This window comes from Microtus ochrogaster, chromosome 17 (assembly GCF_000317375.1).
Source record: "Microtus ochrogaster isolate Prairie Vole_2 chromosome 17, MicOch1.0, whole genome shotgun sequence".
NCBI lineage: Eukaryota > Metazoa > Chordata > Mammalia > Rodentia > Cricetidae > Microtus > Microtus ochrogaster.
Window position 1 is genome coordinate 20,319,160 of NC_022019.1, and position 23,473 is coordinate 20,342,632.

General features: G+C 42.3%; 2 protein-coding genes across 6 annotated transcripts in view; one reads left to right on the plus strand and one right to left on the minus strand.

The window, feature by feature from the left end:
* Esd (esterase D) overlaps nt 1–7,493 on the plus strand; it is a 21,264-nt gene extending 13,771 nt beyond the window's left edge. The window contains exons 7-10 of the mRNA XM_005355613.2: nt 1,821–1,940; nt 3,291–3,389; nt 4,072–4,239; nt 7,267–7,493. Coding sequence (XP_005355670.1) covers nt 1,821–1,940; nt 3,291–3,389; nt 4,072–4,239; nt 7,267–7,347 — 468 coding nt within the window. The 3' untranslated portion in view covers nt 7,348–7,493. The remainder of the gene's footprint in view (nt 1–1,820; nt 1,941–3,290; nt 3,390–4,071; nt 4,240–7,266) is intronic.
* Nucleotides 7,494–13,401: 5,908 nt separating this feature from the next.
* The window catches only part of Lrch1 (leucine rich repeats and calponin homology domain containing 1), a 182,267-nt gene continuing 172,195 nt past the window's right edge, over nt 13,402–23,473 (minus strand). For 3 of the 5 annotated variants that reach the window (XM_013349303.2, XM_013349301.2, XM_026783236.1), the window contains one exon: nt 13,402–14,427. In XM_013349303.2, the coding sequence (XP_013204757.1) occupies nt 14,317–14,427 (111 nt within the window). In that variant the 3' untranslated portion in view covers nt 13,402–14,316. Of the gene's footprint in view, nt 14,428–20,016; nt 22,067–23,473 lie in introns of those variants that run through there. The other 2 variants (XM_013349302.2, XM_013349300.2) reach the window with 2 other exon arrangements.

Genomic DNA, 23,473 nt, shown 5'->3' on the forward strand with positions numbered 1-23,473 from the left:
TTGGATTGCATACTTTCATGGGAAGAATTTGCAAGGTTTACATGGAGCAATGTTGTAGGATTGAGGTGTCTTTCTTCCACAGTAGACTGAGATGTAGTTCTTGGCTAACCCCTCAGATTACTTGATCAGTAGCACCAGGCATAATTCTCAAGAATATTGTTCACCACAGAAGCAACTACAAATGCTAGACAGGTCCACTGTGCAAATATAGTTGGTCATCTATTTAACTTTTATATTTGAGTCATAAAGGAACAAAGGTAGCATGGGGTATACTAAAGTTAAGACTCCAAAAGAAATATGCTGAGGAAGTACATGGATCCGTGTTTGAACAGAGGAGAAAGACACGAGGAGGGAAAAGTAGAAGGAATGGGGAGCCTTGGAATATTGCTAAGATCCCACGGGGATTAAAGATTGTTAAAGCTACAGGATGCTATAGTTAAAACGTAAAGAGAGAGAGGGAACGAGGTAGGAATGATGATGCATCTGTGGATGGTGCATAGGGAAAATTCTGTAGAATAAAATGGGTGCAGAAGTTAGTGGAACACAGGACAATCCTAAAACTACTTGAGCAATAGAAAACATAAATTTAGGAAATGTACAAGAGAGAAGATATTTAAGATGTAAAAATAAAGTCAGGTAGTCTTTTTGAATGTAGCATGGGTCAGTAATTCTTTCTCGGTAGGGTGGGTTCTGAGTTCCTTCCCTCCCTGTATTGTTTCACATGACTTTTCTGTAGTGGTGCAGGAGGTGCGATTTGTACCTGCAGTTCAAACCTGTAAAGCTAGATTGGTGAGTTTTCAGTGGCCCAGTGGAATTTGAACCTTACAGTGGTTCTCAGCCTTCCCAGGGGTGCAGCCTTAATACAGTCCCCCCCTTATGCTGTGCTGACCCCAACCGTAAAGTTATTTCATTGCTACTTCAGAACAGCAATTTTGCTACTGTACTTATCTGTGTTTTTTAATGGTCTTGGGCGTTCCCTGTGAAAGGGTCCTTTGAACTCCCCCTCGGGGGATGGCATCCTACAGGTGGAGAACCCCTGCAAGCTAGCAGCCCTCTGCAGGGAATGTTGCTTTGAGGGTGATAGCCACTCAGTATTCTGCATATGCTAGAGGTCACACTTGTCTGGCTGTTGCCCTTCTCTTGGAAGCCTTGTCTTAAGGCTCTGGCTGCCTTTGGCTGTGGTCCTTCCAGTCTCCATGCACTTTCAGACTATGTTATTAGGAAATTTCATCCTATTCGCGTTAGCTGGATTTTATAAGTATTTTTCAGTATTAGTGTAATTTGAATGATTTCATAATTTTCCATGTCCTTTATACTTTTTCTTAACGTAAGACATTTGTGTTTTGAAAACGCTTTTACCATAACAAATACCTTCCTACCTAGCTTTTCTTCATGAAGTACTCATTCCTTATAAGATTAGCAGCATTAGCTGCTAAGCCTGAAGATTGAGTTCTACAGCAAGATAGAAGCCACCTGAAGGAGAGAGCTGGGCTGTCAGAAGTTGTCTTGTGAACTCCATAAGGGGCATAGTGCAGATATGCATGGGAACACACACTAAATAAATAATTACGGGGGTCAGAATGTTTTGAATGTTCTTCTCTATCATATTCTTAACTTTATCCATTGATCTATAAAACATCTGGGTACATATTTTTCAGTGACATATTAGTAACCGTTGTCCACCGGAGGGTTTTCTTGTAATCTGCACCAGTTCAAGCCACTGTGCTTTTGATCTGCAGCAGATCACACTGCTATTATAACTTTGGAAAAAGTCTTATATTTCCTCTGAGATCTTAATCATATCATTAAATTCTTTCTAGCTTCCACAACTCATAAACGCCAATTTCCCAGTGGATCCACAGAGGATGTCTATTTTTGGTCACTCCATGGGAGGCCACGGAGCTCTGATTTGTGCTTTGAAAAATCCTGGAAAATACAAAGTAAGATAACAATAAGCTTCATTGATAAAATACTTCTGGAGATTAATGGGGATGTTCAAAGATTGAGATTTTAAGCTGGTTTTAGAATCAGTAAGGGATTAAACATTTCTTGGGTTGGGGTTTCAGGAGGTAGGCTGAAACTTGATCACATGTGATACATGCTATACAATATTATCATAGGAATTGCATCAGAATGGTTCTTATTGGCCTGGTAGAAGTAGTAGAAATACAGCCTATATTTTCACTGCTCTTTTTCAGACTAGTTTTGAACATATTTCCCCTCAGGATTGTTGGTCTTGATTACTGTTATTATGTGACACTGTCTATCATCGCTTCAAGTTGAGAAACATTTCTGTAATGCTCAATTTGATTGCCTACAGTGGAGAACATTCATATTTTAGAATTTTATGTTTATGAATGCTCTGAATGAGGCTGAAATGCAACTTGGTTGAAACATATCTCTCACATCCCTGATTCTTCATGCCCTAAACCCCCTACCTCACACCCCGCTTTATTTAAGGCTTTGTAGATTTCTTCTTTTCTTTTCTTTTCTTTTCTTTTCTTTTCTTTTCTTTTCTTTTCTTTTCTTTTCTTTTAATGAGACAAGATTGAAAAGCCACAACTGAAATACTAAATTCAGCAACTGAAATGAAGTGTGCTTAAAAGCGGGATGCGTGTTTTAAAACAGGGTGTTTGGCATCTTGAGATTGGCTTCAGCTGTTTCCTTCCTTTGGAAAGGCTGCAGTCACTTTAGGCATTGCTACTGAGAGATGCACTGTTACTTGTAGCAGCTTCCTAACCCAACACTAGAACATAAGGGTTCAGTTTTCCAATTATTATACAGTCAGCGAATTTATTGTCTAAGGTAGAAAGTGAACTTAAATATTCTATTAACTTAATTTTTTTTGTTTTTTAAAAATATGAGTAGTCATGAACTTGTGAACATTGAGAACTCTAGAGCTGAGAAACACACTATTGCCCCACCGAGACTTGGCGTTGTGTGTGAAGACAGTCCTCCTTGCTTCTGTGTGACACTTAAGAGAAACGCCTCATTTAACGAGAGCTTCACTAAGGGAGACATCAGTGTTCATATCAGTACAGATCAGTTTTCTCCAGGAATGAGGAGTAGAAACTCTGAACACAAACTTTTGTTTGTACCTAAACTGACTTCTAAGGCATGGTGTGCACGAAGCACTTCAGTTAGTGAGCTTTTGAAATAAATTATACAAAGTGTAGTATGAAGAGGCCACAGTTGCAGGGATTTTGTGTTAAATCAGAGTTGCAAGTTGTTTGCATTCATATTTGATAAGCAACATATAACTTATTCTTAAATTTCCTTTGTCTCTCAAGTCTGTGTCAGCATTTGCTCCAATTTGCAACCCAGTGCTCTGTCCTTGGGGCAAAAAAGTTTTTAATGGATATTTGGGACCAGATGAAAGTAAATGGAAGGTAGGTGATGTTTAAGAAATACTCATTCTTAAATTTTTAGGTTTGTTATATATACATCTATATGTATATGCATATATACCATATATGTATTTGTGTGTGTTACATAATCATATATGTTGGCTATTGTATAGTTAACTCCTGCATGCTCGTGGGGTCTACATCTGTAGATTAAACCAAAAGAAGCTGTCATTTTAGTCACATTTGCAGTTAACACGGTCAGACCTTTCCTCATTGTCTCTGTTCTCTGCTACCTCACCTTGACACTGTAGCAGGTACTAGGAGTAATCTGTAAGTAATTTCCAGTACTAGGGAAGGTGTGAGGGTTGTATGCAAACATCGCTATTTATATAAGTTATTGAAGCATTGCCTTGTTGACATCCTTGGATGGGTTCCACAGCCAATCCCCAGATGCCCGGAGACAGCTATGTAATAGTAACCTTGGTTTTTGGTTGTTCTGATCACGGAAGTTGTCCTGAGGCTGCTTTTTCTGATGGTGATTGCTTTTATATTTCTAAGTTACCATTACCTCTAAATTAATTTTACAAAAATTTAAATTGGATGTCTGACTGATTTATGCTAAAAGTTAAAATAATTTTGAGTTTAATTTTGCTTTTAGTATAGTATATTCTGGAAAATACTGTTTTGGACACTTGTAAAATTTTAATATTTCTTCTGTTTATAGGCGTACGATGCAACCTGTCTCGTGAAGTCCTCTTCAGGTTCCCAGATTGACATATTAATTGATCAAGGAAAAGATGACGAGTTTCTTACAAACGGGCAGTTACTCCCTGATAACTTCATAGCTGCCTGCACAGAAAAGAAAATCCCTGTTGTTTATAGGCTACAGGAGGCAAGTATTGGGAAACCTTTGTTTATCTACATAGCAAAACTTTTAAAAAGCTAGATTATGTACAACATAGATTTCATTTTAGCTACTTGAGGACAGAGGATGATGCTGGCCGCAGGAGTCTTTAGTTACATTAAGACATCTGGAGTGAAATGTGCAGTTCCTAAGGCCAAATTAAATAAGAAAGCTTTTGACAGTGAAAAATAATGCAGTTTTGCCCATTGTCAGGCAGTGAGAAACAAGAAGTGTAAGGCTTGAATGGCATAGTCTCCCACAGACTCACCGCTGGCACTCTAGAATGTGTGCTAGGTTTCATGTACCCCGTGACCTCGGAGACTGACTGTGGTCTCCTACAAGTGCTGCTGTGAGGGGGAGTGTGGTTGGCCTGCAAACTTCCTCTGAAATTCTTCTGACCGTCCACTGGGTAACTTTTTTGTGCTGCTCTGGTTTTAAAAATTTTACTTTTAGTTTTTAAAAATACTCATGAGGTTCAAAATATAATATAAACAAAACATTCATTTCAAGATGAAAAATGAATACTGAAAATCATATGATCATGTTTTATAAAAAACTTGTTAAAGCTTAAAGATGACGTGTCTGACATGTCTACTAAAGTGTAACTATGACGATAAATGCTCAGGTAAATGTAGCCAGTGTGCAGCGTGGCTCCCTACAGTTCGCACCACGCTTTCACAGCACGGACTCTTCTGCAGCCCTCATGCTAGCCAGTGAGGTTGTTTCTGTGCACTTTCATCCTTTTACACACATGTCAGCTTTAGAGCAGCATTGTAAAGCTCTTATCTGAGGTCATAATGTGTGGTGGAATCAGGACTGTTAAACAAGATCATGGCCACAAGTTCTGGCCCGACCTCTTTCTGGCTTTTCTAGGCAGTGTTCTGAAGAGCAAAGGGATGAATTAGAGCTAGCACAAGGGGAGACTGGATGTGGCCTGCTACCTCTCTAGCTTTCACGGAGTTCGTAATTCCATGTTTACAAGGGTGGTTTGATCATATGGACCATATAAAAATGTGTGTGTGTGTATGTATGCACACATTCATATTTATCTCCATTTATTAAGTCTCTGTGTGTATTTCATTCTTAAATAATAGGATTTTATTTTTAGGATTATTTGATTTTAACTATCTCTCTGTGAACAGGAGCTGGAAACAGGTTTTATATAAAAAGAAACACAAAAATGACTGCAGTTCTGTACATGCTGTCTTCATTGTCAAGTCAGATGTTCTCAGTTTATGTTTATGCTTTGTCAGTTGCCAAAGAAGATTGCTAGAGAGGAAAGGACTAGTTCATGAGGATATTTATTTAGTTCATGTAGTTTTTAATCTGGGGCTTTGTGGCATCTAAGTTGAAAAACCGTGATATGCAGCAGAACTCTGGCAGTGTTCTTACACTCCGATTATGACAGTAGGACCTTAGATGCCCTGATTTTAGTTACTGAAGTTACAAAATGGGAAGAAAAGTTCAGTGGCCTAATGCTGAGGAAACATCCAGAAACAGCACCCCCTTCTTAGAAAAGAGAAAAGGGGAAGGCTAGCCTTTCTGCTCAAGTCTTAGGGCTTTTTTGAAGATTTGGGGGCTGTTTTGACCTCTGCCCATCTCTGCTGCTGTGTGTAAGGTCATTATCTAGCACTAGACTCTGACTGATACATAAGCAAATGAAGGTCTTTCACAGCTCTTCTTTATTCACTCGAAGTTCAACCTGAGCCTTTCTAATTGGATCTAGACAGTATGTAGGGAGGTGCTGCCTTTTGATGTAGAGATCCGTAGTGTGTGGAGCACTGCTTCCCTTTTGAGAGTTGACTGAAGACAGAAGGAATGGTTTACATTCTCAGAGCCAGCTTTCCATTTTTTTCCATTTAGAGTTTGGAGTGGAGGAGAAAGGGCCTTAAGTGTCGCTAAATATAGGGAATTACACAGCTGCTTGACAAGCCAAACTGACTAGTTAGTTAGAGAATGTAGTGGGAGGCGCTCGTTTAATAAGCTCAGTAAGCAGAAACTGAACCCTACCCAAGATGGCATGCTTAGCCCCAGTTGTCTACCTTCGGCAGAACTCCAGTAGTCAGCGTGTTTTCTTACCTCTTGTTGATACTTTCAAAACTCCTTCTTGGTCCCTCACGGCAGGCAGCGGGCATAACTCTAATTATTGAGAAGTGGGAAATCAAGTGATTCTAGGGCACAGTCTTGGTCATTATGACCTTCCTCTTGGATGCTCTTCCATATTCAAAGACAAGTTACTCTTAAGTTCCTGGGATGCGTCTGCATTAGAACTTCGTTCATGATGGATCTAGAGTGACCTTCCAGACCTTTTTGCAAGAAAAGAGAATATGTACTGACTCAAGAAAATGTAGGCAGTTCCCTATTTCTCCAGTGAAAGCTTGATGATATTTTGTTAGGATTGTTTTTATCTTACATGCTTAGAAAAATTCACATTTCCCCATCAGAGACTGTTCAATCACATACATACATACATACATACATACATACATACATACATACATACATATATATATACAACACACACACACACACAAATGAGTTCTTAGACTCATGTCACTTTCAGTTTATTTCGTGGTGCTGTTCCCCAGGCCATTGATATTTTAATACTCTTAGAAGTTCGTCCAGTCTTAATGTTTTTCTTTCAAAGCTACTTACCTTGTACTCAGAGGAGAGAAGGTTACATTTCCTTCCCCTATAGCAGTGGTTTTCATTGGAATAGATTCAGCTTGTCCCATTTGATGTAGAGTTTGATGAATTCCTTTCTTCTCAAATAAAAATAGGACATGGGTAAGGGAATTTTTTCTTCCTCTTTCCATGGGGGTACATGTACCCATGTATGCTTGTGCATGTAAAGGCCAAAGGTGAACATCAGGTGACATGCCTCAGATTCTGTCACTTTTTGGAGCATGTACAACAAATTAAATGACAGGAGAGTCTGAATGACTCATTCATAAGGGAGACATTTATGTCGGGGTTTCTGAATGGCACAGAACAATGTCTTACTTTGTCTTCCAGGGTTATGATCATAGCTACTACTTCATTGCAACCTTCATCACTGACCACATCAGGCATCATGCAAAATACCTGAACGCATGAAAAGCTTCAGGTGGAAGAATCTCACCGGGATTATAAACCTTGGACTACATGGAATTGCTCAGTAAAAGATTTGGGGTTTCCTCTCAAAAGATCATCCTCCTGCAGTTGAATCACTTTTCTGAATAAAGATCTCAAACTTTCTGATAGTTATTTTACAGTTATTAATTCACATAGGGATTTAATGCTTGATAGTTTTTCTGAGTTCTTTGGAAATCCCTGTTAAATAGCCCTAAGTCTTAGACTGAATACAGTTCTGTTGCAGTGATGTCAGGGTTGAAAGGGAATTCGCACAAATTTCTCACCCTCCAGACTCCAGGTCTCTGAGGCCACTGGCTCTTCTCACCGTGTCTTCAGGGATTTGATTTTTAAAAGGCATTTGCTAACTGATCATTAACAGAACAGGGAAGCAGGCCCAGGAGACTTTAGTAAACGTACATCATCACACAGCTGTCTGCAGACTTCCTCAGCTCCAGTCCAGTGAGGGTTCTCTTACCTACTGAGCTGAATGCATTGGTAAATACTGGTTTGAGCTTTGTTGAGTCTCTCAAGATTATGTACTAAGACCCAATCTGAAAAAAGTTGTGTAAGGGGACTAGTAACTTACATGTTACTCTAAACAAATGCTTTCTCCTAGTTACATGGAGAGGTTTAACTTGGTGAGTTCATAGAGAAAGGTGATTGGTCACTGTAAATACCCCACAGTCCCTAAAGAACTTAATAGACAGCCTTTTAAAATATGATATGGAGCCTGATTGCTTTAATAGTCTTAGATTTTTCTGTTAACGCAAAGGTTCTGTCCTAGTTTTCCCTCTGTTGTTAGGGTCAAGCACCGTGAACAAAGGTTTACCTTCTGCCGTTAGGGTAAAACACTATGATGACCAACAGCATCAAGAGGAGAAAGAGTTTGCCATCTGACACGTCCACATCACAGTTAACTGAGGCAGGAACTAGCAGAATGCTCTCTACTGACTTGCTCTCTGTGGCTTGCTGAGCTTTCCTAGAGTACCCAGGACCAACCAGCTGTCCAAACTGCCCCCGTGGGCTGGGCCCTCAGCCACATCAGTTGTCATCAAGAAAATGCCCCACATACTTGCCCATAGCACAAGATAAGAAAGATTCAATTCTGTAGCCATGAATACTACCCCACGTCCTTTTTCATAGGAGTTTTAGGATTTGTGTGTATTTTTCAATTTTGTGTGTTTATGGATGTATGTGTGTTCGCACATGCATGTAAATACTCAAAGACCACCTCAGGCATGATCTCAGGAGTGCCGCCCATCTCCTAGAAATTGTTAACATTTATGCTTTGCACATGTCCTGCCAATCACTGGCTTAATGTAATTGCAACAAAGGTAAACGCCAGTTACAGCCCAAGTGGCCCCTATAGATGTACAGGTAGCCAGGACATCTGAACTCAAACATTATGTAAGGTAATCCTAACCTGCAAGGACAGTTTCTTATTGATGCCTAATACCTAAATGTAAAAGGAATTTCTACTACCCCAACACACACACCCTAATACCTAAACGCAAAAGGAATTTCTACTAACCCTAATACACACACACACACACACACACACACACACACACACACACACACATTCTCTAAAGAATACATCTAAATGGCTTGATGTAAGCAACAGCTAAAAAATGATCTTGCCAATACTAAGTTAGCATGTTCTAGAAGTCATGCGACAGAATTAGGTTAAAAAGCATTATGTTGGATGAAAACTCACCTCCTCTAAGAAGCAACAGCTGACAGATTGTGTCATTTAGTTAGAAGAGAGAGGCTTTCAACTGTGAAACCTCAACAAGTTATGTCTGCTTAAAGAAGACCTGGACAGTGACAACGCCAGATGACATTCCAAAGCAAATGGGAGAACTCTCACAGGTTCCCACCTCTAGATGAAGAACTATAAGCAATTAATGGCTGCGAGAGGGAGAAAGTCTTCCCCAAGCAGTCATTGCTATAAAAAAATACACATTCATGCAAGCAACACAATATGAACTCAGCAGGTGCTATTTTTATATTCAGATATCCAACTATATGTGACAATAATAAAAAGAGGCCATGAATTTGAGAAGCAGAGGGACAAGGATGATGGAATATCTAGATGCCAGACTTAATTAAGTGCAGGCTTGTCATTGCAGCTAACAGCTTCTGAGGAGAGAGACTGTCACTGACTAAAGAGTTAAGGTGTGCTTGAGCACCTTAGCAAGACTCTGTCTCAGAAAGAAAAGAAGAAAAAGATTAAAAAAAAAACCAAACTGGTGCTGAAGACGCAGCTTAGTGGTAAAATGCCACCTAGCATGCATGAGACCCTACAGTCAACCTCCAGACCATAAAAATAAAAAGGCAAGCCACAAAGGAGGTGTTTGCAATAGGCTTGTCTGACAAAGCCTATGTAGGGTACAGTACTCACACAAGTTTATTATAACGGGCCAAAAATGTGAATGGCTCCATCACAAGTGTGCTTCATTAAGCAGGAAATGGACAAACTACAATGAAATGCCACTGCACACCCTCCTGAATGGCTGTAATGAAGACAACAAACTCTTGTTGACAAGGCTACTGTGACATGCACTGTTACTGCTGAGGGGTGCAGGTTGGTGTCAGTTAAACCTGAACATAATATCCATGTAACAATTCGACTCCAAGATATGAACACACAATCAAACGAATATGGTCGCAGCAGCACCAATCGCAGAAGCCCAGATCTGGAGATGAGCTGGATGTCCATCTGCACTAGCATGAATAGAATTGAACATGTGACAAGATACTCTAATAAAAATGAACACATCACAAGCAGATTTGGCCACACACAAGAGTCAAAGAATTGAGGCGATATTACATATGAACTTGTGACTATTTTACATAAAGCTTCAGACCTGGCCAAACTCATCTATGGTGGTAGAAACTGGGACAATGGAAAGCCACACACAGCAAAGAGGGGACTGGAGCATAGTGTAAGAGTTCACTTTGAAAAGTTACCAGGACATTCACAAAATTCTTCCACTTTACCCACACATGCTATCCTTCAAGGAAACTTACCATTAAGAGTACTCTGAGTACTCCGTCTATGAAGACCAGACATACACTCACAAATCCTGATGCCCGACACAGGACATTTACCCTGGGTAAAATCTCCAGAGGCCGCAGCAGCTGTTGATTCAATGATGTGTCTCCAAACCCTCAGAGGTGGCGACATGTCACGCTGCGGAGTACACCCAGGTGGCATACTGGTTTTGAAGACACAAATGAGTTTAGATATTTTTTTTCCCTGTGAAATTTTATAGTGGAATAATAAACATGTCCAAACTATGTATCTAAGGTATTTTTGGTTTATTTTTTATGTATGTGCATGAATGCCTTGCCTGCATGTATGTATATACACCACATGGGCTCCTGGGGCCTGTGGAGGTCAGAAGAGGGCATTGGATCCCCTGGAATGAGGGCTGGGAGAGTTTTGAGTCACCCATGCAGCTGCTGAAGGGACTGAAGCCACCTCTTCAGCAAGAGCAAGGTTCTTGACTGCTGAGCCGCCCCTCCAGCCCCTGCGATAGCTTGAAGTGTGTATGCAATAGGCTGTAAAAGTGGGAAGGATTTTTTTTATTTATTTTGGTGGTTGGGGGTGAACACACATGCCACAGCCCATGTACGGAGAGTAAAAAGACAGCTTTTGGGAATCGGTTTTCTCTCGTGTGTAGGCTCCAGGAATTAAATTCAGTTTTCACAAAACAACAACGAAAAACCAAGACTAAGCCACATCCCCGACCCTGAACAAGATTCTATAGTCTAGACATATCTCAACTAGCAAAGGCTGTTCTGGATATTAGCATCAGGGAGTGCAGATGGCTTCCTGCTCAAGGCAATCTTATATTTAGGTCTACTGGGGATATACCGCGTGGAACAGACTATGTTGTCTGTAGAACCTCTCAAACCAAAACTACCTCACTAAATGCAAAATGCCGGGGCTTTTGTGTTTGTGATTGTTTGAGCTTTCCTTTTAAAGTCTAGCTTCCAAGTCATCAGAAGAATTGGGGCTTTGGGTGAAGAGGAAGTATTGCCCATGCTCCAGTGATAAGAAGAAACCAGCGGAGGGGTGGGGAAACAGAGCACGCGGCAATAGAGGCAGCAGCCTGGGTTCCACTAACACCAGCAGCACAGACACTGAGATCGGCAATTTATAAATGATTTTCATAATTCGGGTCAAGAAACTAAGGCATCTTCGAGATGTCTTGATCTGAGGGAAGCCCCACTCTCACCCTCATTGTACCCCCATCTTATCATAATAAGTTTGCTTTTGGTTTTTGTATAACAAGTAAATTTTAGCTTGGGGGGGGAAGCATATTAATCTGCAGGGAGGGTATATATGTATCCTTCTCCCCATGTGCCCTTTTATCTATTCTCAACCTGGCAGCTGTTCAAAGACCTTCTAGAACTCCAGACAGTATTGAACCTTATTTTTTCATATTTATAATAAATTTAAATTACACATCAATTTAGTAAGATTCTAACTATTAAAATAGAAGTTACAAGAGAAATTATATATATAGTTAGATTCATGTATATTCACAACATATGATTGCTATGATCTATTTGAGCAATGGTACCCTATGTTTGTGTGTGTGTTTGTGTGTGTATGTGTGTGTGTAGTCAACATTAGCATCAGACTGATACATCAACCCAAAGGTGGTTGGTACAAGTTCAACATTTTAATGGCTGTTAAATAATAAAAAGGTTTGCACTATATACATTCTGTCTACTTATCATACTGTCAGCCAGCCATGCACGTTTCATTGCACATATAAACAGTGTACAAGGATCTTGAAGACATCTTATCCATACAAGAACTGCATTAAAAAAAACATTTTACCAAAATATTTGAAGCCATTTGTATGATACAGCCAATTCCAAGAAAATAGTGGAAATTAATATCAAAAGAAATATTTTAATTAAAAAAATATCCAAAAGTCATGGTTATTGAGCTTCATGTCATCAAAGATACATGTAAAAATATATTTCAGGACCCCCTGCTGCAAAGCCACGAAGACGCAGCATTCCAAATCCTTGTGTAGCTAAGCTCTGAATGCTGCTCTGGTCGAACACACTGTTAAAAACCCTCTCATCTTTACATTGCTACGCCATCTGACAAAACAGGTATTTGTGCAGTAAAGTATTAAAATAGATTTATGTTAAAGTGCACAGTACATTTGATAGGAAGTAATTTCCTAGCTGCCGGTCAGAACCCCGTGTTCAGAAACCCCACCAACCATGTCCTGGTGGAGGGTCTGTCTCTGTTGAACACACTCCTTCCTCCTGAAGTCTTTTTGTACCTACCGTGACAGTCACCCCCCTTAGCTACTGTGGCTAATGGCTTTGTACAGAGGTGAAAGTGCAGTCAGCATTCGCAAGCTTTGGACAGACGAATGGCTAGGGTATCCATCCATACCTACAGCGTGAGTGTGCATGGGTGTGACTGCCCGGTATAGTCCTACGAAGCCTTCAAGGAAGCTCTCGCACCCGCAGGATAGGTCGGGCTCCTCTCCTCGGCTGGCTCCTCTCTAGTCCTAATGTGCTTGTCTTTGCCCCCCACTGGCTGCTCACACACTCTGCCTACTTGCCCTTTACCCACACTGCATGGCTGTGCATGTAGCTGCCTACCAGAGGCGCCACGACCCACCTCACTTCCCAAGTTTCCTACAGGACACCATGAAGCTTCCATGTCTGATCTCTTTAAAAAAAAACACCAGCTCCATTATAATAAAAATGAGCCCGTCGACATTTCGGGAGCTCACGCTTTTTGAATGCCGGCAGTTGTAAGAAGTGCTGGTTTCCTGATTCCAACTCTTAAGACCCTATGGTTAGACCTTCCATCATCTCCAGTTCCTCATCCATTTCCTCAGCGTCTACCTTTGGTGCTAGATGCTACTCAATTACCCAAAATACAGTGCAAAATGATACCTCAAGATATGCTGGACACGTCCCACTTCTCTGTGTTAAAATGTGAATGTTTTGCGCATAGCAAAAGAAACATGAATCAAAAAAATAACCTGTTCACATTTCATCTTCAAGTTTAATATGTCTTTTTTTTTCCACATAGCTATTTACAAATTACTCTGGGGTGCGCTGGCGATTTCAGTAAGTTCACTCTAAGAGGGGCCAAGAGGGCTGCTGGAATGTAGGAAACTGGATGGAATGCAGAAATATAAATAAGATTGATGTTCCACAAATCAAAAGGTGTGTGTCACCTCCCCAGAATACAGCTCTCTGTCACAGAAGCACGTGTTTCTTACTTAATTTCCCTTTTCTGAATCATATACACCAGGAAATAGGAACACTGAGACCTGGAACTCCTACGTGCCAAAGAGGCTTGGAAATAACTCAGTATTTATAATATTAAAATAAATTGTTTAACCACAAAAAAGCAGTAATAAAATAGTCTCCTAATTTACAATTTGCATCCAAAGGATGAATAACGACTCACTAATAAATAATATTTATATAAATATTTTGTGTGTTGAAAATAGTTTCTCAAAAAAGGCAATGGTCTCAAGAAACATCTTGAAGAAATTTGGTGGCAGAAGAACCTGGTTGCATCCCCTTCCCCCGCCCCCCACCACTGATTCTGCAAGGAGTTTGGTTTTGCTACAACAGACGCTGACTCACTGTGAAACGGTTTGTGCTTGGCGTTTGGTAATGGCGGCTGGTAAGTGTGGAAGGGATGGAGGAGGTTGAAAAGGCAATGGTGTGCTACTCGGATCTCTGCCAGCTCCCTCACTGGCTGTCAGACAGCACCTGTCCAACCTGAACCCTAGAGACCAACTCTAAAAGGGCCCGAATCCTCCCTTCGGCTGAAGTCTTGTCAACGTAGCTGGTCAGGGAACTGGCAGGTGGCGAGTGGGGGAGCAGAGCCCGGGTCCCTGCTCTGGGGAGAGTCTGAGCCCACCCAGCAGAGGGGGCTGGGCCTCATGTGAACAGAGTTTTTGTGACAGTGACGTCCAACAGCGCTTGAACAGTCACGCCCACTTTGACCAGACCTTTCTCTTCAAGGATGTGATGAGGCAGACAGAGCTTTTCCTGAAAGGAAGAACAAAACACCAGAGTTCAGATGACGGGCCAAGGACGGTGAACTATTGCTACAGCATGGGAGCTGGGTCACCCACGGCTATGCCGCTTGCTTCTCTCAAGTCCGTGCTCCCTCCCCTGGGGGCCACGCCATTGTCAATTCCTTTTCTGGGCTTGCAGGGAGAATGAGTTCTCATGTGTGAAGGTTGTTTCAGAAAGGTTCTTAATCACACCCAACTCTGAACTAGATCTAAACAAGTAGGAAACTTTTCACTATATAACTGAGTGATACAGAGTTAAAATAAAACAAACAAACAAAAAACCCATACACCGAGAATATCATAGCTTTTAGCCTGGGCAAGAAATATCGCAAATAACGCATGTTTAAAGGAAATCTCTTACTCATTTACACAGACTACAGAGGGTTATAATGACCACCAACCTTGATCTAATTCACTTTATATTTTGTCATTTCTAGAGTGTGTACATGCTAGGTGACCCTTCTGTGGTTTAGGCACAGTTTGTATATACGAAATCTTTTGTAAGGTCTTTTTTGAATGGCAATTTCTATTCTCTGTGCATGAGTGTTTTGGTTGCACGTATGTATGTGCATCACATGCATGCCTGGTGTCTGCAAGTCAGAAGAGGCAGTGGATTCCCCAGAACTGAAGATATAGATAGTTGTGACCTGCCATGTGGCGGCTGGGACCCAAATCCAAGTCCTCTACAAGAGCAGGAAGTGCTCTTAACCACCGAGCCATTGCTCTAGCTCCCCCAATGTTTTGCTTTTTAATTTCCAATCTTGTGCATGCCTATGTGTCAGTGTGTGAGCCTCTGAATGCAGCTGTCCACAGAGGCGGGAAGGGAGCTGGAGTGACAGCCCTGATGCGGTGACAGGAACAGACTTGGGTCCTCTGCTAGAGCGCCGCGTGCTCTAACTACCGAGCCATCTCTCCAGCCTCTACAGACGGCATGGAACACAGCTCCCAATGACCTTTCCTTCAAAGGTCTTTTCTTTAAACTGGCAAAGACACACAGAGCATACGACTTCCTCATGTTCTGCCTTCGCTTGTGGGAGATGTCTGAGGCACAGTCCTCAAGGAGAGCAACCTGGAGCCCTGCCTGGTGTACCACCTTTTACACGCTACAAGGCAGTATACAAACTACCACGAAAAGACATTTGTACCTTTGTCACGTGGCCCTGTTCCATTACCTAAGTAAGAGAGGCTTGGACTCCGGGCCTTAGGAAATGACCACATGTGGCAACGTAAGAACAATTTTACCATTGCCTTCATGGATGACCTCTGTGGCATGTTAGGCAAGCAGGTGAGTTTACTCTGCTACTCAATCTCACGGCCAAATGTCAGGGTCAAAAAGGATGGACGCCATGTGTGACTGACACTCAGAGGGAGTCATGACCCTGGTTAGGAGGAATGGTGACTCGGGGGGCATCTATACCTAGATGAATGACAGTACCCATCCTTTTCTGACACTCTCTGTACAGGCCAGGAAATCTGTAGGCTCTGTTGTTCCTCTGCCGCAGCTGGTTAAAGGGGCAGGGTATGTCCTCCTCATTCCTCTTAACTTCCCCAGCACCCAAGCTCACCTCTAACCCACTAGGAAACTATACACTTAATAAAGTTAAGCTTCTGGTGTCAGGCATTATTTTGGAAGGGAGGGACAGAGGGAGGGAGGGTGAGAGAGGGGGGGTGGTGGTCAACACTTCATACCATATGCTAAAATCACTTAAAAGCTATTAGAGTTAAATGTTAAAAAACTCTAAATGCCTTTGATTAAAAGAAAACACAGATTTATGTATTTATTAATTTTGTGTGTGTCTGTCTGCATGGATTTGTATGAACCACATGCCCATGCACACAGATAGATGCCAGGAAATCTACTTGGAGTCCCCAGAATTAGAGTTACAAGGGAATGTGAGCCAACCCGCGTCCACAAAAGCAGTCTTACCCAGTCAGGGGAAGACTCTAGGCCTAATAAAGACATATTTACAAAGTACAAAGGAAAGATCAAAACATTGAAAACTTAAAAATGTGAGGTTTCCATTTGAAAAGTGAAAAAAAAACCCTACTTAATGAAAAGATAAGCAAACAAAAAAGCCTGTAAAAAAGTATGTATTTGCAACAGATTACAAAGGGCTTTGCAATATGGAGAGATCAGTAGGTGAATACAAAGGCAGTAGGCGTGTTTGTAATCTAGAACCCAGGAGGTGGAGTCAGGAAGATCAGAAGTTTAAAGCCTGCCTCTGCAACCAGAAACTCCCTCAATAGGTAGGTAAAACTTCCTGATAGCTTTGCCTACAACAGTGTAAAGACATCTGATTCCCAAACTAACCTACCTACATCATGGCTTGGTCCAGCATCTACCACACACATGCTCAGAATACTTGCATTAGCTTACCATTGGGTAAAACCACCAAACACAAATTTTATTCTATACCTATATAGAATATGTATTCTATATAGTGAATAGCTCATGTAGTTTGAGTCCTACACTGAAAGCGAAAATGATATCATTTTTCAGAATGGCACCATCTTAGGTGTAGAAAATCCTGAGTATCATTACGTCAGGGACCGCCTATGAACACAAACAGAAACATAACCCTCGTACCCTTCCTTCCTCCTCTCATTCAGGCCCACCCAGAGGTAGCCTTAGATCAAGTGGATAGCTTGGAGTCATCTAAGAAAACTAGGCTAGAAGGGCCAGAAACCATATAAAGATACAGCAGCTCTGGGTACTCCACCACAAGACTGGAGTGAACACGGGATTTAACTCTAGGGGCTGTCTGGAAAGATGAACACAGAGATTCCTCAGAAATGGGGAGCAGGGTCACCCAACTTGTGGAGAAAGGTCATTTTCTAACAGCAGTTGTGTCCCTGCTTCTCCCCAAAACGGACTCAAAGGATGAAACGGGACTGGAGCTGCTGTGGATTTACACTGGGACCGGGGACGACGCGGAAGATCAAGGGCTTCTAAGAGGTCAGGCAGGTCAGGCGCCACCTCCGCAGACCACAGCAGGAAAGGACTTACAGCAGAAAGCACTGTGCGTGGTAACTGACTTTACACGAACTAAAACAATGTCCGAGGACTTGTTGAAAATGTGACGGAGGATGCCTAGTCTATCCGTGGGCAGCCTGTGCTGTTATTTTTTTAAGCAGGGTGAAATCACAAATATGACCCAGCTTAACCCTAAAACACTCGGCTGCTTTTTGGAGCAGGTGCTTCGCGTTACTGCCCCCGTGGTGGAAATGATTAGCCCACTGGGCCTCAACCCTCCTAACGCTGCAACCCTTTAATTTTAATCCCTTATGTTGTAATGACCCCCCATCCATAAAATTATTTTTGTTGCTACTTTGTAACTAATTGTGTCACTGTTGTAAATTGTAATGTAAATTATTTTAGAGATACAAGTTTGCCGAGGGGGTCCTGACCCACAGGTTGAGAACCCCTGGATTAGGCTCTCTCGTTCCCACTTTCCTGAGCCACAGCAAATAGGATCAGAAAAGGCAGGCGAGCCACTGAGAAACCATGCTAAGTGGGGAGAGTAAGGCTAGATGGCTGCCGGTGCTGGCTCTTCTCTCCCTGCCATGTTCTTATGATGACTGCAGACAGCTAAGCCTACACCGAGGCCAGCCACTGGTCTAAAATGAAGCCCTCCACACCAGCTTACTTCCCTTGGCTCCACCTGTTTCTTTAAAGGAAACATTCTGGGACTGAATTGTGTGAAGCTTAAAGTGTGTGTTATTTTAATGCACATGAGTGCAAAGGTCAAGTTCTGCCCCCAGGGACAATCCCTCCCTACTTCTCCCTTTATTCCTCGTGGTACGGTGTAGCCGGGCTATTCTCTGGTCCTTCTCACCCCATGTTATCCACAAACATCCATCCTTCCACTGCCTTCCCACTCAGACCCAGCTAACACCCCTTTCTAATCTTAGTGGATATGTGCTGTTTCAGGGGATCTGCATGGCGCCCCTTCTTGAGTGTCAGGCCATCTTTCGATGTGTTTCACAGATCCTGTCATTGGCCCCCTCCCAGGTCCTTCTCACTGAATCTCTCTTTGTTTTCTAAGAAGCCATTTGATCAGGGGGTCCACATACCAGGGCCTGCAAGTTAATCCAATTCCTGATCTATTTTTGTGAATAAAGTTTTATTGGCACACAGTGCAACAGAGACCATCAGTCTAAAAAAAAAAAAAACATAAAATTTCTGTCCTACCCCCCAAATGCTGGAGCTTGGCATGGACTACAGACTTTCTGAAGACAGGGACATAGATCTTGGTCACTATTTTACCTGCAGAGTTTCCCATAGGGGCCAGGGCACAATGCACACTCAAAACACAAGGAGTAATTGAATGAACCACGAATGAACACCACTGCAGGGAAAGTCAAGTAAAACACACGCGGTCCACCAACCTAAAGGGCTGTTTGTGGAAAGGGAATTCTGAAGTCTCAAACCTCGCCTTTAAATACTCTGAAAGAAAATCAAAGTATTTTTCAGGAGATGGGACACAGTTTGGACAAAGAAAACGCACTCAGCATACGCAAGACCCTAGGTGTGCTTCTCAGCACCTGGACATTTTAGCTAACCTGTAACCACTCTGTCATACTCAGGCTCCTCAAATTTTAACTCAGATTGGGACTTGTGTGAATTTTGGAGACGATGCATGCACTAAATATTATTATTATTATTATTATTTTATTACAAACGAATGCATTGTGATATCAAGTGATTTATTTAACCACTCTCACCAATAAAGCCCAACTCAGCTGCCCTGCTTTGGGATTTAACAAGGCCCCTTTTCTGTAGTGTTAAGGACAGTGAAGTAACCTGGCCCTGAAGTCCAGAAGGAGCCATTAGAAATGGGCTGTCACTAAGTTTGGAAATCCTCACACGAAGGGGAACATTTTCAACCAATAGCAGTGAGGAAATAAAAATAGATGTCATGAAGGGCTACTGCAAAATGAAAATGGGAAGAGTTGTTTCTCTTTATCATTTATATTATCTTTATAGGAGGGGATATTTAAAACATCCTTTCTTATGAGAAGACGGGGATTTGGTGTGCCTCACAGATCACACTGCTGGATCCGCGCCCACCTCTCAGGCTCAAGGCAGATCAATCAGGGGTCCCCAGACGAGATGCAAAGGCAGGTGTCCCTTAAGCACATGAGCTTGTGTCTGGGACCTTGGAGAAGTGTCACAGCGAGGCATCGCGTTCCAAGCAGAAATTAATGCCTGGGCTCATAATAAGCAAAATGACTCGCTCCCAGTTTTGCCTGAAGGGCTGAACTAATTACGTTCTGTTGAGTGACCATACTTTATAATGAAGAAATATCACACAGCCAGTGTCAAGGGGAGCGACACATTAGGGTACAAATTAATGACATGACAAATGCAGTGTGGCCAAAGGATCCTCGGGATGCCCGGGGAGAGACACACAGACAGGTAATGCTGAAGTTCAAATCTCAGCTCATGAAATTGTGCTACTCACTCAATTTTTATTGACAGTATTTTTTTTTCCCTTGAACCAGCAACCCAGTATGTTTCCTCTTTTCCCCTTCCGCCCACCATAAAGAAAGCGAGGAGAAAGAAACCCAAACAAGCCGTGGTGGTCACTGAAAGTCAGCCCCCATGCATGGTAGAGCTGCGTGGAAATGCCAAGAGCCACGCTGGGGACCCAGGAACAAATGCATCAACGGGCCAAGAAGAAACTTGGATTAATCACCCAAATTGTGTTTATTAAGCAACTTATGGCTCAGGGTGCTCACCAGACACTGTACAAAGGGATTTTATTGTTACAGATTGAAAGTACAAGATAGCACCAAAGGCAATTCAGTACATCTGTGGTTATTTAGACACAACTCAATGTCCAACAGCTTCCAAGTACCCTGTATTCCCCAGTCAACACAAAGAAGGGAGGAAAAGGCTCGGACAGTCTAACATCGTACCATGTAAAGAATGCTTCCTGTTTAAAAATAATTCTGATCTGATTTAGCAGCAAGGAACCATTATAAATATATCCTTTCAAGTATGGAGGTTTTTCAGAATCTCCTCTTCCCTGGACTCATGAATTGGCTCAGAAAAATAAGATACTATCCTTAGCAGCTGTATCTGAGGAATGTCTGCATCCAGCAAACTTGAAATTTACCTTGAGGACAATAACTCTACCATCTTCCCCACCCAAGAAGCAGCATTTGGCAAGAAGGTATAAAACAAAGCAGGTGATAGTGGCTGGAGCTTGCAGCAGGACTTCTCATATTGTAAAGAGGCATCCCAGAACTCAGCAAAATCTGGGTCTACATTAGAGTCTAACATTTTCCCCCTTTAATGAAAAGCTCATTGTTTTGCTCCAAAAGTGAGTGTTGATAAGCAAGCCTTTAAAAACTGACTTAAAAACTAAACAGTTGGCCAGTTAACACGTCTGGAAATCAAAGGACAAGTGGACAAAGTAAATGTAGAAAACAAGGTTCATCTAAAATAAGAGCAATCTTATCATTAGCAGCTGCTGTAGTAACTCCAGGCTCCGGTACCAAGAATGTTCCAAGACCCATAGATTTATTTGAGACTGAATAGTCAAATCCATCACATTCTGGATCTGCAGTCATGTGACATATCATGAAAGTAAAATGACCTAATACATTATGCAAAAATAGAAATCCCTTCTAGAAAACACTTTTCTCAGACTCTCGGAACAACCCTAACGAAAAGGAAAAGCAGTGTAAGCAGATCCACCAGGTGGCGCTCTACCAGGAAGGCACTTCCCCAGAACATGCCTGCATAGGGCAGAGAAGGCATGCTGCGGTGGACGTGGGCGGGCGGCAACCCTTCTGGGTGCCCTTCACAATTCTCTTGCAGCAAACAGGAAGGACTCCAACTAACCAGCCGGCATAGCAGCCATTCTCCAGATAAGACTTCTCAACCTGGTCAGCAATGGCATCGTTAGAGACTTTTATGAATCATACAGGGCCAAAATGCTGACTTCTTGTCTCTGCAAGGCAACCCCTCTACAACTCAATTCCCAGTCCTGACTTCGAACCAGCATCAAGTCTCAAGATTCCCATAAGCTAAATCCAGCCTGTTCTGTCTTGGCTCCCCTTATCCACTACCCAGAGCAGCAAAGGCTCATGGGAGAGAGCAGGGCCCACAGCAGCATTGGCGCCCTCACTGTGTGCATGAAGAAACATGAGGTATGGATTGACAGGCTTTGCTGTCACTGTTAAGGGAAAGAAACTACCCAAGGGGAACTGCATTCTATAAAGTTTGTGCTTCTGGAAAAAATCTGGTTCATAAATGTTCATAAACTTCAAAACTCAATAGCTTACTGAAGAGCTGAGAGGGATGGGAGTTTGCAAGGCAAAGGCTCCAATGGAGGAAGGAACTGGGATGGACCAGGGTGCCAGAGCCGAGCATTTGGATGCGTGTGCAGGGGTTACGCGGACAGAGCGTTCCAGCGGTAAGTGATATAGACCAGTACTATAAAGAGAACAGGGACAAGACAGAAGCCTATAAGGTCCCTGGCGCGGAGGGTAGAAGTTGGTTGTGGGGGTTTCTCCCCGAGTGCCAGCAGAGCGTCAACAGTCTTTCGAATGTGACGAAAATCCAACTGCAGGATGTCATACGGAGAGCAGAGGTCGGCCTAATCCAAGGGCAGCCATTAGAACAGAAAGAGACAGTGCATACGATTAACAACACACAGAAGAACAACCGGAAAGAAGCACACATTTATGCTTACTAGCAAATAGCAGGAGTCAAACCGTATTTCAGGTGTGACAATCCATGACAAAAGTAGAACCTCCCAGGGTCGCCTACGTAAAATGGACAAGAACCCCTAGCCCCAGCCACACCACTGCACACTGTGTGATGTACACTCCATCCTGGGACCAGTGAAATGGTTCTGTGCTCATCAGTGGCACGAAAGCATGAGCTTCCTATTCGGGACATTGAGGGCTTAAACTTTACTAAAGAAAAATACAAATCTTAAAACTGAATCTCCAATCTTTTTTTCAGGGGGGAGGGTGGAGTCAGGGTCTCATAATATAGCTCAGGGCAGCCTCAAACCCAAGAGCCCCAGACTTGGCCTCCCAGGCATGGGGTGACATAACAAAATAGGCTAAAGAGGACCTCTGAGATACGCAGTAGGATAGCTAGCACATGACAGGTTATTATCTAAATCCTTTTACTGTTACGCAAGTATGGCAAAATGCCTCAGTCTCTGTGTTTTATAGTCATGCAGCCTGTGTGTAATAATTCGGTGTTCAGACTTCTGAACAGCTCTCCTGGCCCACCACTGTCAGAACGAAATATTCTTACACAACGAATTTCTGAACCAGGAGAGTTTTGGTTTTTCTGTTGCTAGGGTCCCACTGTGTAATTTTGGTTGGCCTAGAACTTGTTGTAGAGACCACACTGGTCTTGAACTCATAAGAGATACACCTGCCTCTGCCTTGGGGGCTAGGATTAAAGGTATGTGCCACCACAGCAGTCCTGAAACATGATTTTAAGCCATCCATGCAGCTCAATATTAACAATAATTATAACTTGTTGACCAGTAAGAAAAAAAAATTGTTTTGCTTTCAACTTTAACAAAGATTGATGATATTCGTGACTTTTCACAGATAAAATTTCCAAGTGAGCAAAGCATCTAAAATACCTATTACACGTATGTTTGTATATACCTTGCTGGAGGGTTAGTCTTGTACTGTAGCTTCCTGGATAAGCACACCAATCCCAGTCAAAAGACTCATCTTGCCTACATCCTCAGAGTTCAGCCAATACCTCAGGTAAGTTCCCAGATGGGCTGATGAGGATGGAAATCCTTCATGATGGCAAACATGCTCTGGTGTGGGAAGTTCTTCTGTACACGTGTTGCTTTTATTGGTTGATGAATAAAGCAGCACATATACAGAATGTCCCACAGCAATGCTCTTAACAAGAAAAAAAATCAACGCTTTTAAAGATTTACTCGAATGCTACGTGTGCAAGTATGTACTGTGCTTGTGAGTATGCATGTGTGTGTGTGTGTGTGTGTGTGTGTGCGCGCGCG